This window comes from Eurytemora carolleeae, unplaced genomic scaffold (genome assembly GCF_000591075.1).
Source record: "Eurytemora carolleeae unplaced genomic scaffold, Eaff_2.0 scaffold519, whole genome shotgun sequence".
Classification (NCBI taxonomy): Eukaryota; Metazoa; Arthropoda; class Copepoda; order Calanoida; family Temoridae; genus Eurytemora; species Eurytemora carolleeae.
This window is the reverse complement of record NW_019396424.1, coordinates 142,125-160,805: the sequence shown is the minus strand read 5'-3', so window position 1 is coordinate 160,805 and position 18,681 is coordinate 142,125. Positions and strand designations below refer to the sequence as shown.

At 31.4% G+C, this 18,681-nt stretch overlaps 1 protein-coding gene across 1 annotated transcript in view; it reads left to right on the top strand.

Moving 5' to 3' along the window:
- The first annotated feature begins 294 nt into the window (after positions 1-294).
- The window catches only part of LOC111703018 (very long-chain-fatty-acid--CoA ligase bubblegum), a 40,706-nt gene continuing 22,319 nt past the window's right edge, over positions 295-18,681 (top strand). The window contains exons 1-3 of the mRNA XM_023474859.1: positions 295-539; positions 11,002-11,057; positions 15,437-15,526. Coding sequence (XP_023330627.1) covers positions 11,013-11,057; positions 15,437-15,526 — 135 coding nt within the window. The 5' untranslated portion in view covers positions 295-539; positions 11,002-11,012. The remainder of the gene's footprint in view (positions 540-11,001; positions 11,058-15,436; positions 15,527-18,681) is intronic.

The following is an 18,681-nucleotide window of genomic DNA, read 5'->3' as shown; positions in this document are numbered from 1 at the left end:
AGACTGGAAAACAATCAATTTTAAAAAGAAAACATAACTTTTCATTTTTTACTTGATCAGACAAAGATTTTCAGGTTTTTAATCTGACATACGATCATGCTTCAGTTGTACAGTTTTGATAATCATGTAATTTTAATGAACAGTTGTAAAAACAAATAATCTTAATTTATAAAAAAAATGCCTTTTGGCATCCGGCATTTTTGGTACATCCTAGCCATGGACCATAGTTTGAGTAACTCCCTTAAGTATGGTTATTTCATGCAGAATTCATTCGAAGAATTTAACTTAATAGACCCGCTAATATTCACACTATATCCATTCTTCAAAATACATAATACGCAGACGTACGCTTAAAATGCGTAACTATGAACCGGACCGACCTGCGTCACATTCCTGACGCCTGAGACGCCGCAGTTAAAAGTGAACCACGGTGTAGTGTGGTTAGAAGAATGCGTATAGAGGTGATATAGTGCGTATAGTTATATAGTGATATCAACGTTACACAACACAACAATTATACGCATTCTTTAAAAAACAAGGTATAGCACTTTTTTAACAAAAATCCTACTGATATAAACAGGTATAGACGCAATCGGTGTATAAATAGATATAATTATGAGGAAAAGAATAAAAATACTATTTCCTAATTTATTCTTTAAGAATTGTAGCCCCAGGGCTACAACATGTAATTTTAACGATTTTAGTTGTAAAACCGTCGATATTATTCAGTAGGTTTGGGTTGCCTTATAAATTGGTTAAACCGCAAGGTGTTACGAGTTATACGATCATTAAATTGTCTTTAATTTAAAGATGTTATTTTGTTGATGATTATGCCACAATTTGATATTAAATGTTACTTTACGGTTAGCATTATTTCCTCCAACTAATAAAGCAATAATTATAAGCATTTGTCAGTTTTTACTTTTTATATTGGCCTAAATTTAAATCTTAGCAAACCCTTTTCCTTGCACTGATATTCTGAAATCTTGAAAGATAAAAAGATAACCATGCTTGATCATATCACCTTGTAAGGTACAACACAAAATTGGGCCCACTTGGTTCAGCTGTTTCGATCCAAACATACAGACCACGCCTTATACAAACTATAGGAGAGTATATTTAGCACTGAACTGTTTATCTATATACAAACTATAGGAGAGTATATTTAGCACTGAACTGTTTATCTATATACAAACTATAGGAGAGTATATTTAGCACTGAACTGTTTATCTATATACAAACTATAGGAGAGTATATTTAGCACTGAACTGTTTATCTATATACAAACTATAGGAGAGTATATTTAGCACTGAACTGTTTATCTATATACAAACTATAGGAGAGTATATTTAGCACTGAACNTTATTTCATCTTTATCTTTATTTTATTTTTTATTCTTTTCATACATTTTTTCTTTTATAGTTCTTTTCTCCTACATAATCTCTTTTCTTCTTAAATTTCTTTTTTCTTTTCTCTTCTGAGCCTTTCCTTTCTTTTTCTCATTTTTTCATGTTTTTTTTACTTATTCTATTTATTTTTCTCATTATATTTTTCACTTGTTTTCTTTTATTTTTCTAATTTCTTCCAGTTATTTGAAATTATTTTCTTTTTTTTCTAATTTTTTCATGTCTTTTCACTTCTTTTCTCACTTTCTCATTTGTTCATGTTATTTTTCTTCCGTAGTTCATGACAGTTACAGGTTCTCGAAGAACTGTCCTTACCGCGTTAATTATATTTTTTAACGATGGACCGCGTTAGTTAAATTTTGTTAACGATGGGGATCGTTAACAGGAGAACCAGTTCTTTAATTTAAAAAAAAAATACGTACCCTTGAACAGTCTTACTCCTGATTAGTTCAGCTTCCCTTAGATGTATAAAAAATGATGTGGACCAGCTGTAACTAACCTTCTAGTTAGTATCTTGATTAATAATCTAAAATAATTAGTCTGGAAACTGAGCCCATTATTCAATAGGTTCATGCTGCCCTTGTAAACATTTGTACTAAATCGTTCAGCTTACCGTGGGACCCATAAAACTAGGGAACTGAAAGACGACATTAAAGCAATCTTATGTTTTTTGAGTGATGATATGAAAAAAAAATTACCATTTGCTTGTAAATCAAACTTAAAAGTGGGTCTGTTATTACCATTCTTCATTGTTGTGTTTTTCACAGTGGATATCGAGAGCACACCCTAAACTAAGCTTTCGGTGTGTACTGCAGTGATTTTCAGTACACTGACCTATAAAATAGTGGGTTAAAGGGAGAGTGATCTAGCGTTGTAGATTAGCGCCTTTTCTTCACACAAAAATTTTCGGTCTCAAACGTTTTTTTTCTTATTATCAATGAATTTAACCTTTTTTATTTTTGATATCGATAATCTGGAACAATTGAACTCGATATCAAATATGGACACTTTCAAATTTGAGAATCCTCAATGCAAGTTATCTCTGCAGGATATGACCAACACGGGATATCGACGGGGAATTTAATCAATTCATAAAGGTCGGCATGATGCGCATCAATGCGCTTGATCCCAAGATTCAAAGCACAAAAGTTCTGAGCTGAAACTTCAGAATTGGATCCAGGCCTCAATACCGATCGTTTAATCCGAATATCTGCACTGTGGACACTTTCCACTGAATCCGATCTTTTTCCCTCTGGATTTGGACCAATGATAATTCTCTCTTTAAATGGCGAGCAAAATTTAAAAATTTTCCGACTTATTATTGGCTGTTGGAGATCTTATGCATTTGCCATACTCTGATTTGTTATATTTTATACAATTTTTTGTACTGTATACAATCCAAGGTTTATTATAATCTTCAGATTACAAAACAGAGGAGATAAAATTTGTCTCGATATCGCCTAATTATTTATAGAAATAAACTTTAATCAATTAATCAATCTCGATACCCTAATTTTTAAAGTTTTCAGCTCAACAGTGGCCTTTGAAGCCCCCTTCCCCCCCCCCCTCCTCTTTAAAAAACATACCGCCCCTTTCCTTTCTTTCTTTCTTGTTACCGACGACAAGGTATTTAAATGACCGCTATTGTAAAGTTCCTGAATAACATTAATGGCATTGCTAAAATAGAACAATGATTTAAATGTGTGTCCTAGAGTGGCAGAAATATTTATTATGAACATTAATCTTAAACCAAAACACAGGCAATGTATTCTGTCATGTACAGACGCTAATGTTGACAAATTGAAAATTTATGGTATTATAGAAACGATGTTTATTAGCTTTTTTAATAATTTTTACCTGACTGTACAGTGTACAGCAATTCATCCACTCTTTTTAACCTAACCTGAAGTACTGTTAAAAAAACAATGAATTTACAATTGTTTAATTTCGTTAATTATTTTTCAAAAAAAGGGGGATTTTAGGTGGGGAAACACTTTTTTTTAAATGTTTGAGAATTTAAAGAATTTTGTAAATATATATATTTATTCTTACAATATATAAATAATGAAAATTGAAAACTAAGACATGAATTTTAATAAAATTTAAACTTTGTATATTTTTATGATTGTATGAATTTTCTTGTATTTGGATTACAATTTCAATTGGTGCACTGAGATATATGTATTAATTATAATCTTAATCATAACAAATCAATTAAATTGAATTATATATAATAATCTTCAATCATCCATAGAATATAACAGCTGATAAACCTTGCCGCAGGGTGTCTCAAAATAAGTTCGGCCACCCTGGATATTTTTTTAACACACCCTGTATCAAAAAATTCAGTTTAATCTGGACGTTCCTAAAATTATAAATTTTGTTTTCATGACGTGATGACACCCTGTACAATATATAATCAAGAAGACACACAAATGGTGATTAATGATTACATATATATATATATATATATACATCATGTGAACAGAATCAGTTTTATGTTTAAAGATATTTACTTCCTTCTTCTCTTTAAGATGATATATGAAAAACGACTGAAAAATTATCTTTTTTTGTTTTTGATTTTTCTAAACTAAAAACAAAGGGTTGAAACTAAAAACTCTTTGTAAAAAAAAATGAGAGGACGATTTGTTCGTGTTTGAACGGATTAACTCGTTTTGAACGGAATAGTTCGTTTTTCAGAAAAACGAAAACGATCCATCCCTAAGCTACTAATGAAAACAATAACTTGAACCGGAACACAAGATGGTTTAACTATCTTTACGCAGTTCAACTAGTTTCCTCCTTTCAAACACTTTTTTCTCCTAATTTTCTCCGTTTTTATTGTAAGAAAGGGACTGTTGACGGTGTAAGTTCATGTGTCTCTTCATGTACAATGTATTGTACATAGTATAATCCTGTTTACTACGGTATTCTTTAAACCTTCGTCTAATCATAAGATATATTCTCATTTTTCTTGCTGACAATCGATTTTTTTTTCAATGTGGAATGGAATAAATTGTCTGAATTCAATACTTTTTCCTTTTTTATTGGTTCCCCCTGCATCCTACATATCATCCCTTTTTAATGGTTCCCCCTGTAAGATAGAGATGCCTGAAACAATTTCCCTTATTAAGGTCTCTACCCATGCAATTGACCTTAAACCAAGTATACATAACTTAACCTATAGGAATAATAAACTAAATGCAGCTCGGCTGTACTGTACTGTACTGTACTGTACTGTACTGTACTGTACTGCACTTTACTGTACTGTTCTGTACTGTATGTATGTTCTCTATGTACCCCATAAAGGGACTGTGGGCGTAATTTCAAGTTTGGTTTCAAGAGGGGAATGCTCGAATCACAACGGTAACTTAGTTTCATCTTTATCTAATCTAGAATTTGAATAATATAGTTTTGAAATTCTGTCAATTTTCACAATTCAATTTCTCAAACAGAAATGCGTTTATAGTTACTTGATAGTAAAAATCACAATTGAAAATAATCAATTTTTAAAGAAAAGATGATTGATTTCTCATGTATTCTTGATGGAGCGTCACTTGAAATAACGTAAACAGTCTCTTTAAACCCGGGCAAAACGGATAATTAAGTAAAGTGTAGGATTAAACGAACCGTTTCAAAACAACAGCAATGCAATTTTTAAAAGACATATTCAGCCAACCTTATCTCGATAATTGTAAAATATATTTGTCGAAAGGGCATGTTCATTTTTGTATTTTTTAATCTAAATAAATTTATTTGTATATGTTTGAATACAAGGAATTTGCGGAAATTTGGAAATTATAAAAAAAAATTATAACACAATTTTAAACAAAACTATATCCATTAATGTTTCCGTGTAAAATGATTTGTAATTTATTTTGGTTAATTTTGTATGACATCTACGCTGTAAAAAGAAATTACAACATATTAATCTTAAACTGCTGACATTTTATTTGAAATAACAAATTAATTTTATGAGATATAACAATTTGAAAGTTATCTCTCTCATTTTGTTAAAAATTTTCAACAAATTTTTCGTAATTTAAAAATGCTATAACTTATGTATTTTTTTAAAATATGTCAAGTTAGCAGCTGTTACACAAATTTGAAGAAAAAAAACCCCTAAAAATGGAAAATATATTTTTTTTCAATTTGGAACAAAGTTTATATCTCTATTTGTAAACAAACCTTAAACGTAACAAAAGGTAAAGTTTTTTTCTTTGAATGTTTTTGGCTCATAAGAATATTTGACAGTATATCTAATACGGACAGAGGCGTACACAGGGCTGGAGAGGGGGGGGCTCTGGGGTTTTAGCCCACTCCATTGGATGGTTATAGGGCTGATGAGCCCCCACCCCCTGGAACATCAACAAATATGAAGGCCCGCCCGCCTCTGGACAAAATCCTGTATACGCCCCTGAATGTTGGTATAAGGTTGAAGGGAACATAACTTTGTGTTTAAACCCCTGCTGGGCTATCATGAAGGACCATTCAGATGAGGAGGGGGTACAGCTGGAGATTAGGAGGTGGTGCAGCTGGAGATGAGGAGGGGGTACAGCTGGAGGGAGATGAGGAGGGGGTGCAGGGAGATGAGGAAGGGGTGCAGGGGGATGAGGAGGGGGTACAAGGAGATGAGGAGGGGGTACAGCTGGAGGGAGATGAGGAGGGGGTGCAGGGAGATGAGGAAGGGGTGCAGGGAGGGATAGGGAAAATAAAAGGGAAGCAAATGGTTATTTGGAGCATGTTTATTGTTTATTAAAAAGAACAAGAACCATACAAATCAAAATATTTCCGACGTACTTTTTTAACTTGAAGTTGGAGGTCTTAATACTTTTTAATGAGCTGGCTTTGAAAACTTGGACTGGGGACATGTATCACATCTCTTTCTCAAATTAAAAGGCAAAATCATAGGAAAGGTGGAAGGCTTCCCCCCCCCCCCCCCCCCCCCATCTGTATTAAACAATCAGGATAGGATTAATATTTAAAAAATAATTCTAAAATTTTGCATGATTGATTCCAAATTGTTCTAATTTGTATAAATTGGCTTTTATATTTTAAATTCGATTAAACCCTTAACCAAAATGAAACAATTTAAAAGATATACAGGGTTACCCACAAAGGATATGAGACTTCAGCCGCGACTTTTCAGTATTCGCTTAGTCCTTTTCCTTACATGGATGCTTTCTTACAACTCTATATCATTTCCTCTCTTTGCAAAATAACTGAATTAAAATTAAAGTACAAGTTCAACCTTCAGTCAGAATTAAAGTTTCCGGTCGTCTTTATAGTGTCATATTTTACTGTACATTTAATATTAATTTATCATTTAATATTTTATTGTAGTATTTGATTTAGAAAAGTTTAAAGGAAGGAATTGCTCACAGAGAACTTTTAACTTAATATAAACAACAGAATAGATTCAGAAATGTTCTTTAAAATGACCAAAATAAATCCAATAAGTATTCGTACTAAAATAATTCAAATAAGTTGTTTTTCTAAAATAATTTCAATAAGTAGTTGTTCTAAGTACGGATAATTGAACTAATTTTCTAATATGGCAGCTCATGTACTAGATCATACATAGTTCAGCTAGACAATCAAAATTCAGACAGATTTGTGTTTTAGGGTCTATGGACATTGGGTTGTAAAGATGTAGGGATCAGAAAACCAAAATGATTTCGTTGTCGAATACCTTAATGCAAAAAGAACGCATCAAAGTCGCTCATCAGAATTCAATTTGAAATTCACGTAAATCACAACAGATAAAAAGACTATAAGCTTTCCTTTTTAAAAGTAAAAGTAATATTTTTTTGTTTTTATCTGCAAATCTGAAATTTCCCAAATCATTAATAAATTAAAACCCATAAAAAAATTTAATAATTTTGCAAAAATAATGAAAAATTAACCTTTTCAATGAGATAAAAGTATAAATTAAAACAGTAGTTTAATAGAAACCTCTAAAAGTTTTAAAACTTGTTTTAAAAAAAATCTGTTATCCCCCCACCCCCTGTATAATCTAGTTTTTATTTTATAACTGTATTTGAATTTTTTTTAATGTTTCATTGATAATCCTATAAGCTGATTGGTTGAATAGATGAAGATTGTGTGTGTGTGAGGGGGGGGGGTGTCTGGAAGGTGTGTTCTATTGTTAAATTCAAAAAAGATAAATCCTATCTATGTATCCTATATAAATTAATATATATATATATATATATATAGTGTTTATTCACTATTCATCATATCAGTATTCAGACAGGATGTTTTTATCATTCCGTTAAACTGTCTGTTTGTCTATCTGTCATTTTGTCTAGTCTAGTCTGGTTGCTTTCACATTAGTATAATTAATGAACAGATATATATGTATAATTTTTCGATTTTTCTGTCTATCCATGTATATCTGTCTATCCATGTTTAGGTGTCAGTCCATGTTGATCTGTCTATCCATGTATATCTGTCTGTCCATGTTTATCTGTCAGTCCATGTTTATCTGTCAGTCCATGTTGATCGTCTATCCATGTTTATCTGTCTGTCCATGTTTATCTGTCTGTCCATGTTTATCTGTCCATCCATGTTAATCTGTCTATCCATGTTTATCTGTCTATCTATGTTTATCTGTCTATGCATGTTTATCTGTCTATCCATGTTTATCTGTCTTTGCATGCTTATCTGTCTGTCCATGTTTATCTGTCCATCCATGTTAATCTGTCTATCCATGTTTATCTGTCCATCCATGTTTATCTGTCTATCCGTTGATCTGTCTATCCATGTTTATCTGCCCATCCATGTTAATCTGTCTATTCATTTTTATCTGTCTATCCATGTTTATCTGTCCATCCATGTATATCTGTCTATGCATGTTTATCTGTCTATGCATGTTTATCTGTCAATCCATGTTTATCTGTCTATCCATGTTTAAATGTCAGTCCATGTTGATCTGTCTATCCATGTATATCTGTCTGTCCATGTTTATCTGTCCATCCATGTATATCTGTCTATGCATGTTTGTCTGTCTATGCATGTTTATCTGTCTATCCATGTATATCTGTCTATCCATGTTTATCTGTCCATCCATGTATATCTGTCTGTCCATGTTTATCTGTCCATCCATGTTTATCTGTCTATGCATGTTTGTCTGTCTATGCATGTTTATCTGTCTATCCATGTATATCTGTCCATCCATGTTTATCTGTCTGTCCATGTTTATCTGTCCATCCATGTTTATCTGTCTATGCATGTTTGGCTATCTATCTGTATATCTGCCAATTTGCCTGTTTACTTATCTTTATATTGATTTTATTACGTTTCACTTGTTTTCCATCTTTGTCTATTTGTCTATATCTGTCTGTTTTTCTTTCTGTCCGCCTATATTTGTCTTTTAATCTGTCTGATAAACAATACTTGTCACTCCGTCTAAAATTGTCCATGTAAAAAAGTTAAAACGTCATTTGCTCAGACTTTATCAAGATTTCCTTTGACACAATAAAAGTGTCTTTTATAACTTAAATTACTGAACGTATTTCACTCACTCTGAACTTCAGGGCTAGATGCATCGTCTTATAAAGAACAATTTACATTTGAAACGCATCCGCCAACAAAAAAAGTATGAAAGAGAAAAAGCAAAAAATTTAGTTTTTATGGGCAAATTTTAATTTAAATTGATTAAACTGTTATTAAATCATCGTTCGTTGTCTATTTTGAAGTAATAATCTTTTCATCGTCATCTTCGGTTATGCTGTCGTCTTTCTTTTAACGAAATTTCTTATTTCATCGTCACCTTCGGTTATTCGTCGTCTTTATTTTAACGTTATTTCTTATTCTGCATAAATACATGGGGCGTATATTTTTTCCTTTATTCTTTTTCCACAACTATCTCCGTTTATGATAATTTCTCCGTTCTTTCCATAATTCTTCTCCTTCTTTTCCACTATCTATCCTCTTTAAAACCTTTTATCTCCAATGTTTTCTCTTCTACTACTTTAAACTAATTAAAAAAAGATGTTTTCTGATTTTACTCATCCTCCTTCTTTTCTGTTCATTTTCCCTTTTTTCCATTTTTTTGTGTTAATGTTTTCTTTGGTTTTTTAGTAATTTTTCGCTGTTTCACTATCTTTTTCTTTTTATCGTGTTCTCTGTGTATTGGTTACAGTTGCATACCCACGTAAAACTAACTATAACAAAGTACATCCTGTACAGTTGCATACCCACGTAAAACTAACTGTAACAAAGTACATCCTGTACGTCTGTATTGGAATATTTTCAGTCATATTTTTACTTTTTATTCAAAATAGACCCACTAAAAAAGTATAAAATAGCAAATATGAAAAATTTACATTTTTCGGATGAAAATAGGTTCTAAACTTAATTTAACCGCCGCGCCGGTTCAAATCCTCAATAACCAATTTGTAACCTCAAGAATCTTTAACTTTGAATTGATGATTCAAGATTTGAACCAGCAGTAAGTAGTTTAGTGACCTAGCTCTAGTTTATTAAATTGGGTCGATACCAGGAATGTTATAGAGAAAATTCGTGAAGTTTTGGCTCAAACGGGTTCCTGTAGACACTGACAGTCATGCATGAACATGATTCAGTATATAGGAAATAGAAAAAGTCTAGAACAACGATAACATATTTGAATATTCATGTTATGAATAGAAGTAGAAAATTCAAGCTGAAATCATTTTTTATATTTAAAGATCTGCTGATTATTAACCACTACCTTGATTACCAACTTACAATTTAAATTGATAGGGAGAGGGGGGTCAACAACTATATTACCCCCCCCCCCACTCCCCTCCCCCGCTAATTATTTCCATCGTTATTTTCGAGATTAGCTTGATCGGTATTATTTTTAATTTTGGGTTCTGATGTTGTTAAAGTTAATCACGTTTTTTCAACATTTTTCCTTTTATAACTTTTGTATCTTACAACGATATTTCAAAGTTTATTTTTCAAAATTTACATTCTCAAGAATCAGGTTGCATGATCTCAGTTATTTCATGCAAATCTTCTTCACTTGCATATATATTTATACAAAAATAATTTAAAACCTCTATAAAGAGAACATGCATGACAAGCCGAAATTGTAAATCTGACCCCCCCCCCAAAAAAAAAAATTGAATCAAAATCCACCTATGAACATAAGAAATCTGCCTAGTCTTTGGAAAGGAATTCAGTCTTTTCACAATATCTTTGTAACCAAATGTTTTAGACCTCAGATATTTCAAATTATGAATTCCATTATATTAAATAATCAAAGTTTAAAATATCAAAGGTTTACACGATCAGATTGCATAGATATAGGGCTTAGAAAATTAGAGTTTGTGGCAAAGACTCAATTCCTTTGGACAACAATTTGGCGGCAGTTGAAAAATTGTGTAAAAGTTAAAATTATTCAGGAAAAAAGAATGTGGTCCAAAAAACTTCAATATTTTATAATTTTATTAAAAGGCATATCTGATTAAAATTTTTAAGCTTAAATTGGCCATTTTGAATGTTGTGTGTTTGTGAAGTGTAATTATATGGGGTCGGCCGGAGTTCCTTGAAAAAGTAGACAATTTAAAATTTATAAAATACTAATTATTAATTTTGTTTCAAGGAATAAACATCATGAGGTCCTCACGGAGTTCCATAAAAGAACCACTCGGGAAGAAGGTAACTTTTGTTTCTTGAGATTTCAGATTAATTTGATAAATAAAAAATCCTGACATAATTCCAATTAACGCTATTCTAATGTTCGCATACATCCCGAATTTTATGAAACGTTGCATTAATGTTCAAAACTAGGCCGACATTGAGGTGTCGCAACACCTTGGTCGTTAGTTTTACATTTACTAACTTCTTTATACTCTCCATAGACATGTACAATTACAATGTACATATGTTAAATCTACATTGTGTTAGCAATAATTAGTCATAGCCAGTACAAAAATATAATCAGCCGTAGTCAGTATAAAGTGGTAGCCGATTATATCAATACGATAAATACAACTTTCGATTTCAACTCTGATTCATATCAATCTGTTAAACCGCATGGATACACATAGAAGTCAAGAGAAGCATGTCAAATAAGAAGCTTCTCTCTGATTACTTGTAAACTTGTAATCTGGAAAAAGCTTATTATACAAAAAAAACTCAGATAAAAAGTCGATTTTATTGTATTGATATATTCACCTACTACTGTATAAAAGTATGACTAGTTAAAAATATTTGAACAATTCCTTTAACTAATGTCTCTTTTTTAATATTTTCTGGCTTCCCAAGACATTTTTAGGTCCTAAAGAATCATTCGCGACGCTCGTCATACTTTAGGACCCAACAATGGTCTTGGGAATGCAATATTCCATCCTATATTTATTGCATCTCTATTGCCTCCCTGTAACGAAGAGATAAATAGTTATTTTTATGATTTAACGAAGTTGTTTGAAATGCCTGAAGATAATCTGAAACATGATGTATTTACTGTCTAAACGTATATTTGATCAGAATTTAGAATAAGCTTGGATATCTATGATTGATTATATAGGCTGAACTGTTCAGACTGTTTAAAAGCCTGCTTTACAGCTGATTGGGCTCAATGTATGCATATTAAGTTTTAAATTTGGGTAATGGTCGCCTAATCCAACCAAGGACCTTTCTAAAATTAACAAGCAGGAAAACAAAATATTAAATACTATGAGGGCAATCATTTTAATATTAAAGTTCTCTGTTGCACAATATGGACGCACAATTATACGTATTATATTGATTGAGAAAAGGGATAGAAAAGAGATAGAAAAGGGATAGAAAAGAGATAGAAAAGAGATAGAAAAGGGATAGAAAAGAGATAGAAAAGAGATAGAAAAGGGATGGAAAAGAGATAGAAAAGAGATAGAAAAGGGATAGAAAAGGGATAGAAAAGAGATAGAAAAGAGATAGAAAAGAGATAGAAAAGGGATAGAAAAGGGATAGAAAAGAGATAGAAAAGGGATAGAAAAGAGATAGAAAAAAGATAGAAAAAAGATAGAAAAGGGATAGAAAAGAGATAGAAAAGAGCGGTATCTTCTATTTTAAGGGGGGGTGGGGCTTGAAATTACATCTATAACCCTTTTCAATCTAAATAGAGTCTTTCATAACTCAACTACAACTTTTATTTTTGCTGTTCTGAACTATAGTTTTTTAATCAACGTCAACTTCATCAGAAAAATGATTGATTTTTTTCTATTTATAGAACAGAGGCCTAACATGTATGGGTATCTATTTATCTATCTATCTATCTATTAATCTATATCTAAATCAGTCTCAATATTATGGGGAGATTGTTCATTAAGTTCTCTGACACGATGTGATTAAACGATCTACAATACATATATATTATATATCATGTGTTTTAGAGTTTTAGAATAACGGTTAACTTCAATAATAATAATTTTAGAATTTGTACAGTTTAACTACATCTCAACCTCTTTTATAAATTTCAAACTCTTATCTAAAGGGTTTTGAAAAACCCAGATATTAAAACTTTTTTCTTTCGAAATCTAAATTATTATCCGATTTTAATGAAACTAGAAATTCAAGGCGCTTCGCGCCCTTCTTTCTAGCCTTAGAGGGCGCTTCGCGCCCATCTTCTATATTAGTTGTGAACATGTTCTCTTTGTGTACATCGTAAAACAAAACAAAAATAATTCGCGGATTTTCACAAAAAATTTCGCGGATTTTCAAAATTTTTAGAAATTTAATGACGATCGAATTTTGATGGAGACAAATATTTGAAATTTTGATTTTTCATAAACCTTCCCTGGGGTCCCTAGATGTCCCACAAAAAATTTGGGCCCGATCGGTTCAGCCGTTTCGACGTTTATTGGATACAAACAGACAAACAGACAAGCCAAATTTATATATAGATTATTATTCGATTGGAATGAAATTATTATCCGAGTTAATGAAATTTTTATCCGATTTCGATGAAATAATTATCCAATTTTAATGAAATTTTTTGCCAATTTCAATAAAATTATTATCAAATTTTTATGAAATTATTTTCCGATTTTAACGAAACTATTTTCCGATTTTAATGAAATTATTATCCGATTTGAATGAAATTAATATCCGACTTCACTGAAATTATTTTCCGATTTTAATTGAATTATTATCCAATTTTGATGAAATTGTTTACCAATTTTAATGAAATTATTTTCCGATTTTAATGAAATTATTATCCGACTGCAATGAAACTATTTTCCGATTTTAATGAAATTATTATCCAATTTTAATGAAATTGTTTAACGATTTTAATGAAATTATCATCCAATTCTAATGAAATTATTATCCAATTCTAATGAAATTATTATCCAATTCTAATGAAATTATCATCCAATTTTAATGAAATTATTATTCGATTCTAATGAAATTATTATTCGATTCTAATGAAATTATCATCCAATTTTAATGAAATTATTATCTAATTCAAATGAAATTGATATCACAATTATGATATCAGTTTCATCCCCATGAAACATGAAGAGTTGTTTCTCAAAGCAGAATTTTCAAATCCAATAAATTTAATATAATTTAATTTAACCATGTTGACATTGTGATCGGGTATTATTTAAGCCTTAGAGAGAAAAAATTGGAACTGTCTTTTGTTCAACACTCTTTATATACAACCTTTTAATTCTAATTCATAGTGTTTCTTCCAAGATATATCTGTAATTTGATTGTTCATGAACTTATTGAACTTTTTTATTCTAATTCTTTTATAGATAAAATCCGTTGTTCAAAAGTAAATTAAATTGAATGAAAGCTTAAATTAAACGCATATTTGTTTGATTGTATTTATGATATGATTTGCAATGCTTGGATTTGAATGAAGCCTTGTTTTTGCCCTCGTTTATACTCTTCAAAGATGACAGGATCAGATTATTGTTCTGCATTTCAAATCAATTTTATGCAAAATTTTCTTGAGATAAGGAGTTCAATCGGGGTTGCAACCTTTGAGGCGAATTCTTGAATAATTTCAGCAACATTTTTCATTTCTCTTGCTGATGAAATTCCTCTGGTTTCATTGAAAAGAAAACTATCATAGTAAAAAAAATCATGATTGGAACTACAGGGTGTCCCAATAAACATGGGAATTCAGTGACGAATTCGATATCGTCTTTTAAAATAATTCTTTGATTCAGTATAGTGATACCTACTGAGAAAGCTGTAATCTGTAAGAGTTTCGTCTGCTATGTTCACATTTTGTTTGTTTATGTTTTGATTGCATAAGGGTGTACTTAGTAAAACAAGAAAATTGCAGTATACATACAGAGTAAACTTGTCCGTCATCACTGTCCATCTTGCGGAGACATTATAGACACATCTTTACCCTTTTGATAAAATAAACTCTAGCAGACATAACAATATTATGGGTTTTGAAATTAGGTATTACAATTCATAACAAAGACGATATCGAATTCGTCACTGAATTCCCATGTTTTTTGGGACACCCTGTATTATGATAGAAACTATCATGATAGAAACTATCATCATTGAAACCTTCATGGTAGAAACTACTATGATTGAAACTTTTATGATAGAAACTGTAATGCTAGAAACTATCATGATATAAACTATCATGATAGAAACTATCATGATAGAAACTATCATGATTGATAGTATCATGATAGAAACGTTTATGCGAGAAACTTTCATTCGACAATCCAGCGAGAAAGTAAAAAGTAATTGAAACTACATTAATGAAAACAGCTTTATTAAGATACATCTTATTCATACTTAATAGATATTATCTATAAATATGTCTAGAAATAAAACTTAAGAAATACTAAATTAATAATATAAAGGAATTGAGTCTTTGTAACAAACTCTGATTTTCTAATACCTATATTTTTTCAACCTGATGGTGTAAACCTTTGATATTTCAAACTTAGATTCTTTCATATAACAGAATTCATAGTTTAAAATATCTAAGGTCTAAGGCATTGGATTACAAAGATATAGAGATTAGAAAATCATAGTTTGTGACAAAGACTCAATTCCTTTACTGTATCTAGGCCAGTGGATTGGGTAAACTGATGTCAGCTTTGCACCAGAACGCTTCTAGTCTCGTCACTTCAAAACCTGAACAAAATGGACCAAATCAGGTATATAGGAGGATACAGGGATACAGGGAAAAAAGCATACATAGATACAGGGTATGAAGAGGTATGAGGGATACAAGGATACGGGGATGCAGGGATACAGGGATACAGCGATTCATGTGAATAAGTAACCACTAAGTAGGGCTGGGCAAAGTTCCGTTAAAGAAGCGGAGGTTTTTTAAAATTAGCGAACGGCAAAAGCTGTTAATTTTTAATCGTTAACGAAAAAGTTAACGGTTGAAAACGTTAATAAAATTGAAAAAGTTAATTAACAGTAACTTTAAAAAAAACGGAAAATACCGGTAACGAAATGAGCGTTTCGTTCTTAATTTTAACGGCTACCTGATATTTTTCTTTTTTAATGGTTGGAAACGAAACGAAACGGCTAGAAAAAGTTGGAGCGTGCCCAGCCCTACCAGTAAGTACTAACCATGGTTTATTGAATCTTTTAATTTGTAATTAGAGATTATTTTCTAACTGCAAGGACTGAAGTTATATTCGGATTTAAAGGGACTGTAAGCGTAATTCTAAGTGAGACTCACAATTCAAAGATGGCAATGCCTGATTTACAACGAAATCCTGAAAAGTTTTGTATGATCAAATATGAATTAAATATGCATTTTTTGTTTGATTAAACTTATAATTTGTTATTTGTGGTTTCTCTGCTAAAGTAACTTGCGCATTCCATGGTTTATAAGAAACACTATGAAATTCTCAGAAATAATCAATTTTCGAGTCAGAAAAACTTTGCGACGCTTCTAAACAAAAGGTTTGATAAAAACAGCTCTAGTTATTTTTCTTTGGATTATCATGGATCAAAATATGTTTAAAACAAATATAAAACATTTTCCTCTTACATGTCAGCCATGAATCAGTTAAAACCTTTAGGCTTAAATCCTAAGGCGTCCGAGCAATCAAATCCCTGTCTCTACTATNTCATTGCATATTCAAAATGTCTTGTCAATAATCGTTTTAATTAGATTTTTGAATATCTGTATATTAACATTAGAATGTTTCATTATTTCCAGAGATATCTATAATTATAAAGTAGTAATCTCTGATTGTTTGTTTACTTGTTATATATCCGATCATAACTCATGAACCTCTGGACTTATTTCGATTGAGATTGAGAACCACGGGTATAAGCATGGTTTAAGATTCTAGTTGAGTGAATTGACTTTTATAGAGTAAATTTAGTTACCAGGCAAAGCTGGGTTTCCATGCTAGTCTGTACTAGCATAAATTCAAGTAAAAGGAATCAGAATAGTATCCTAAAGATGAGTCAAGAAAAATAATCGCTTTATGGGGAATCATTTTAAATTAACAGTCTCTTTAAAACCAGAAACACAAAATGATCAAACCAATTTTTTAAGCGTTTAATTTAATTTTTTAAACTTTATAAAGTGCATACATAAAGATTCGAGGCTTTCAACTATTTTTTTTTTCCTCATTTTGCTCCACCCATAATCTTCTCTCTACTCTTGCTCTCCAAACCCCTCCCTCGTTCTGGATATGTAATTAGGGAATTGAGTGTTTACTTCAAATTCTGATTTTACAATCCCTACACCTTCTGTACAAACCAATGTTGTGTTGACCTTAGATATTTCAAAATAAGAATTTTGCTACATCAAATTATCTAAGTTTGAAATATACCATCAGGATATTGGGATTAGGACATTTTAGTTTGTGGCAAAGACTCAATAAGTCATTTTTTTGCAATGGCTTATTTACTACATAGTGTGGGCGGAGTTTGTTTATGATTATTATCTGATGCTGAATATATACGTGTAGGAACTGGACCAAGATATATAATTGACTTTTCTACAAATATATAATAAATATTATACAACTTCATAGATTTTAAAGGTGTCCTGAAAAAACAAGCGGCAACTTCCCAAAGGTTAGGGAAGGCCTTCTGAGGCGCCGCAATGGGGGGGGGGGGTTAAGCGCTGCGGCTAGGAGCCGAGAGCTGCGGTTAGAACATACTAAAGGGCCGAACGCTGCGGCTAGGACATACTTGGGAAGTTCCCGCTTTGGAAATTGCACATTTGGGAAAATACGACTTTGGTCCAGGGGGTTGAAACGTCATGTATGTGTCTGTACCAAAAGAGTGTGTGTAAGTGATACCGAACTGAAGGCGTGTATTGTTGGTATATACAGTACATAAGAATCTCGGCATTTGTACAGTCTAGGAGAATACGTTTGTTTATTATTGTAAAAAATAAATTTAATATACATGTAATATATTATTTATATATCTATGTCAACACTATAAGCCATATTTTCATGCAAAGAATATAATTTGATTAAAGTTTACAATAAACTACTCGTTATTCAAGCTTAATTATAATTGACAACATTGTTTTGCAATTTCCTTGACCGTAGTCATGTTGTGTGTCTGTACCAAAAGAGTGTGCGTGTGTAATAACGAACTCCTCTGCAAAGCAGTGCGACTGGTTTTCTCAAGCCTGGCCAGCGCAATTTCCCTTCCTTTTCTTATTCCCTGGTTTGGACACCCTGTTTAAATCTATAAATATGAGGCTGCTGATCAGATTTTAAGATATTGATATAGAATTCAGATCTACCATACCTTCCAGCTATTCAATATATTTATCTGAAGATATATTTATCTCTCTACAGGATTAAATACAAAGTAGGAGATCTTATGGACCGTCTTAAAACTCTTACATCGTCAATAAAAATTATAAAAAAATATTTTGAAACATTAACTAAATATGCATGCATCGAATTAAATTCGACATCTCTGGGTTGTTAAATCTAAATGAATAATTTTGAATTAAATTGAAATTTATTCGTTTTGAGTGGAATGATACAACTCTCGGGGTATAAGACGTATGAAGCCATTTTCTTCTTATATATTCACAACAAATAAAAGTGAAATTAATAGCGAATCAATCGAATTCAATTCGATATAAGCCTATACCCTTTCATTTTTTACGAACAGTCCCTTTAATATAGTCTAGCTTTTTATGATACAGCTACAGGGAGAAAAGAACTTAAACAAATTCCGAACAGTCGTCTCTGAAGTCGCAAAGCTGGCTAAGGAAATATTAAAGAAAGAAAATAAAAATAAATATCCTGACAATTTAACAGTCAAAGCATAAATGTGTGTGTGGGTAGAAAAATGGGGGGAGGGG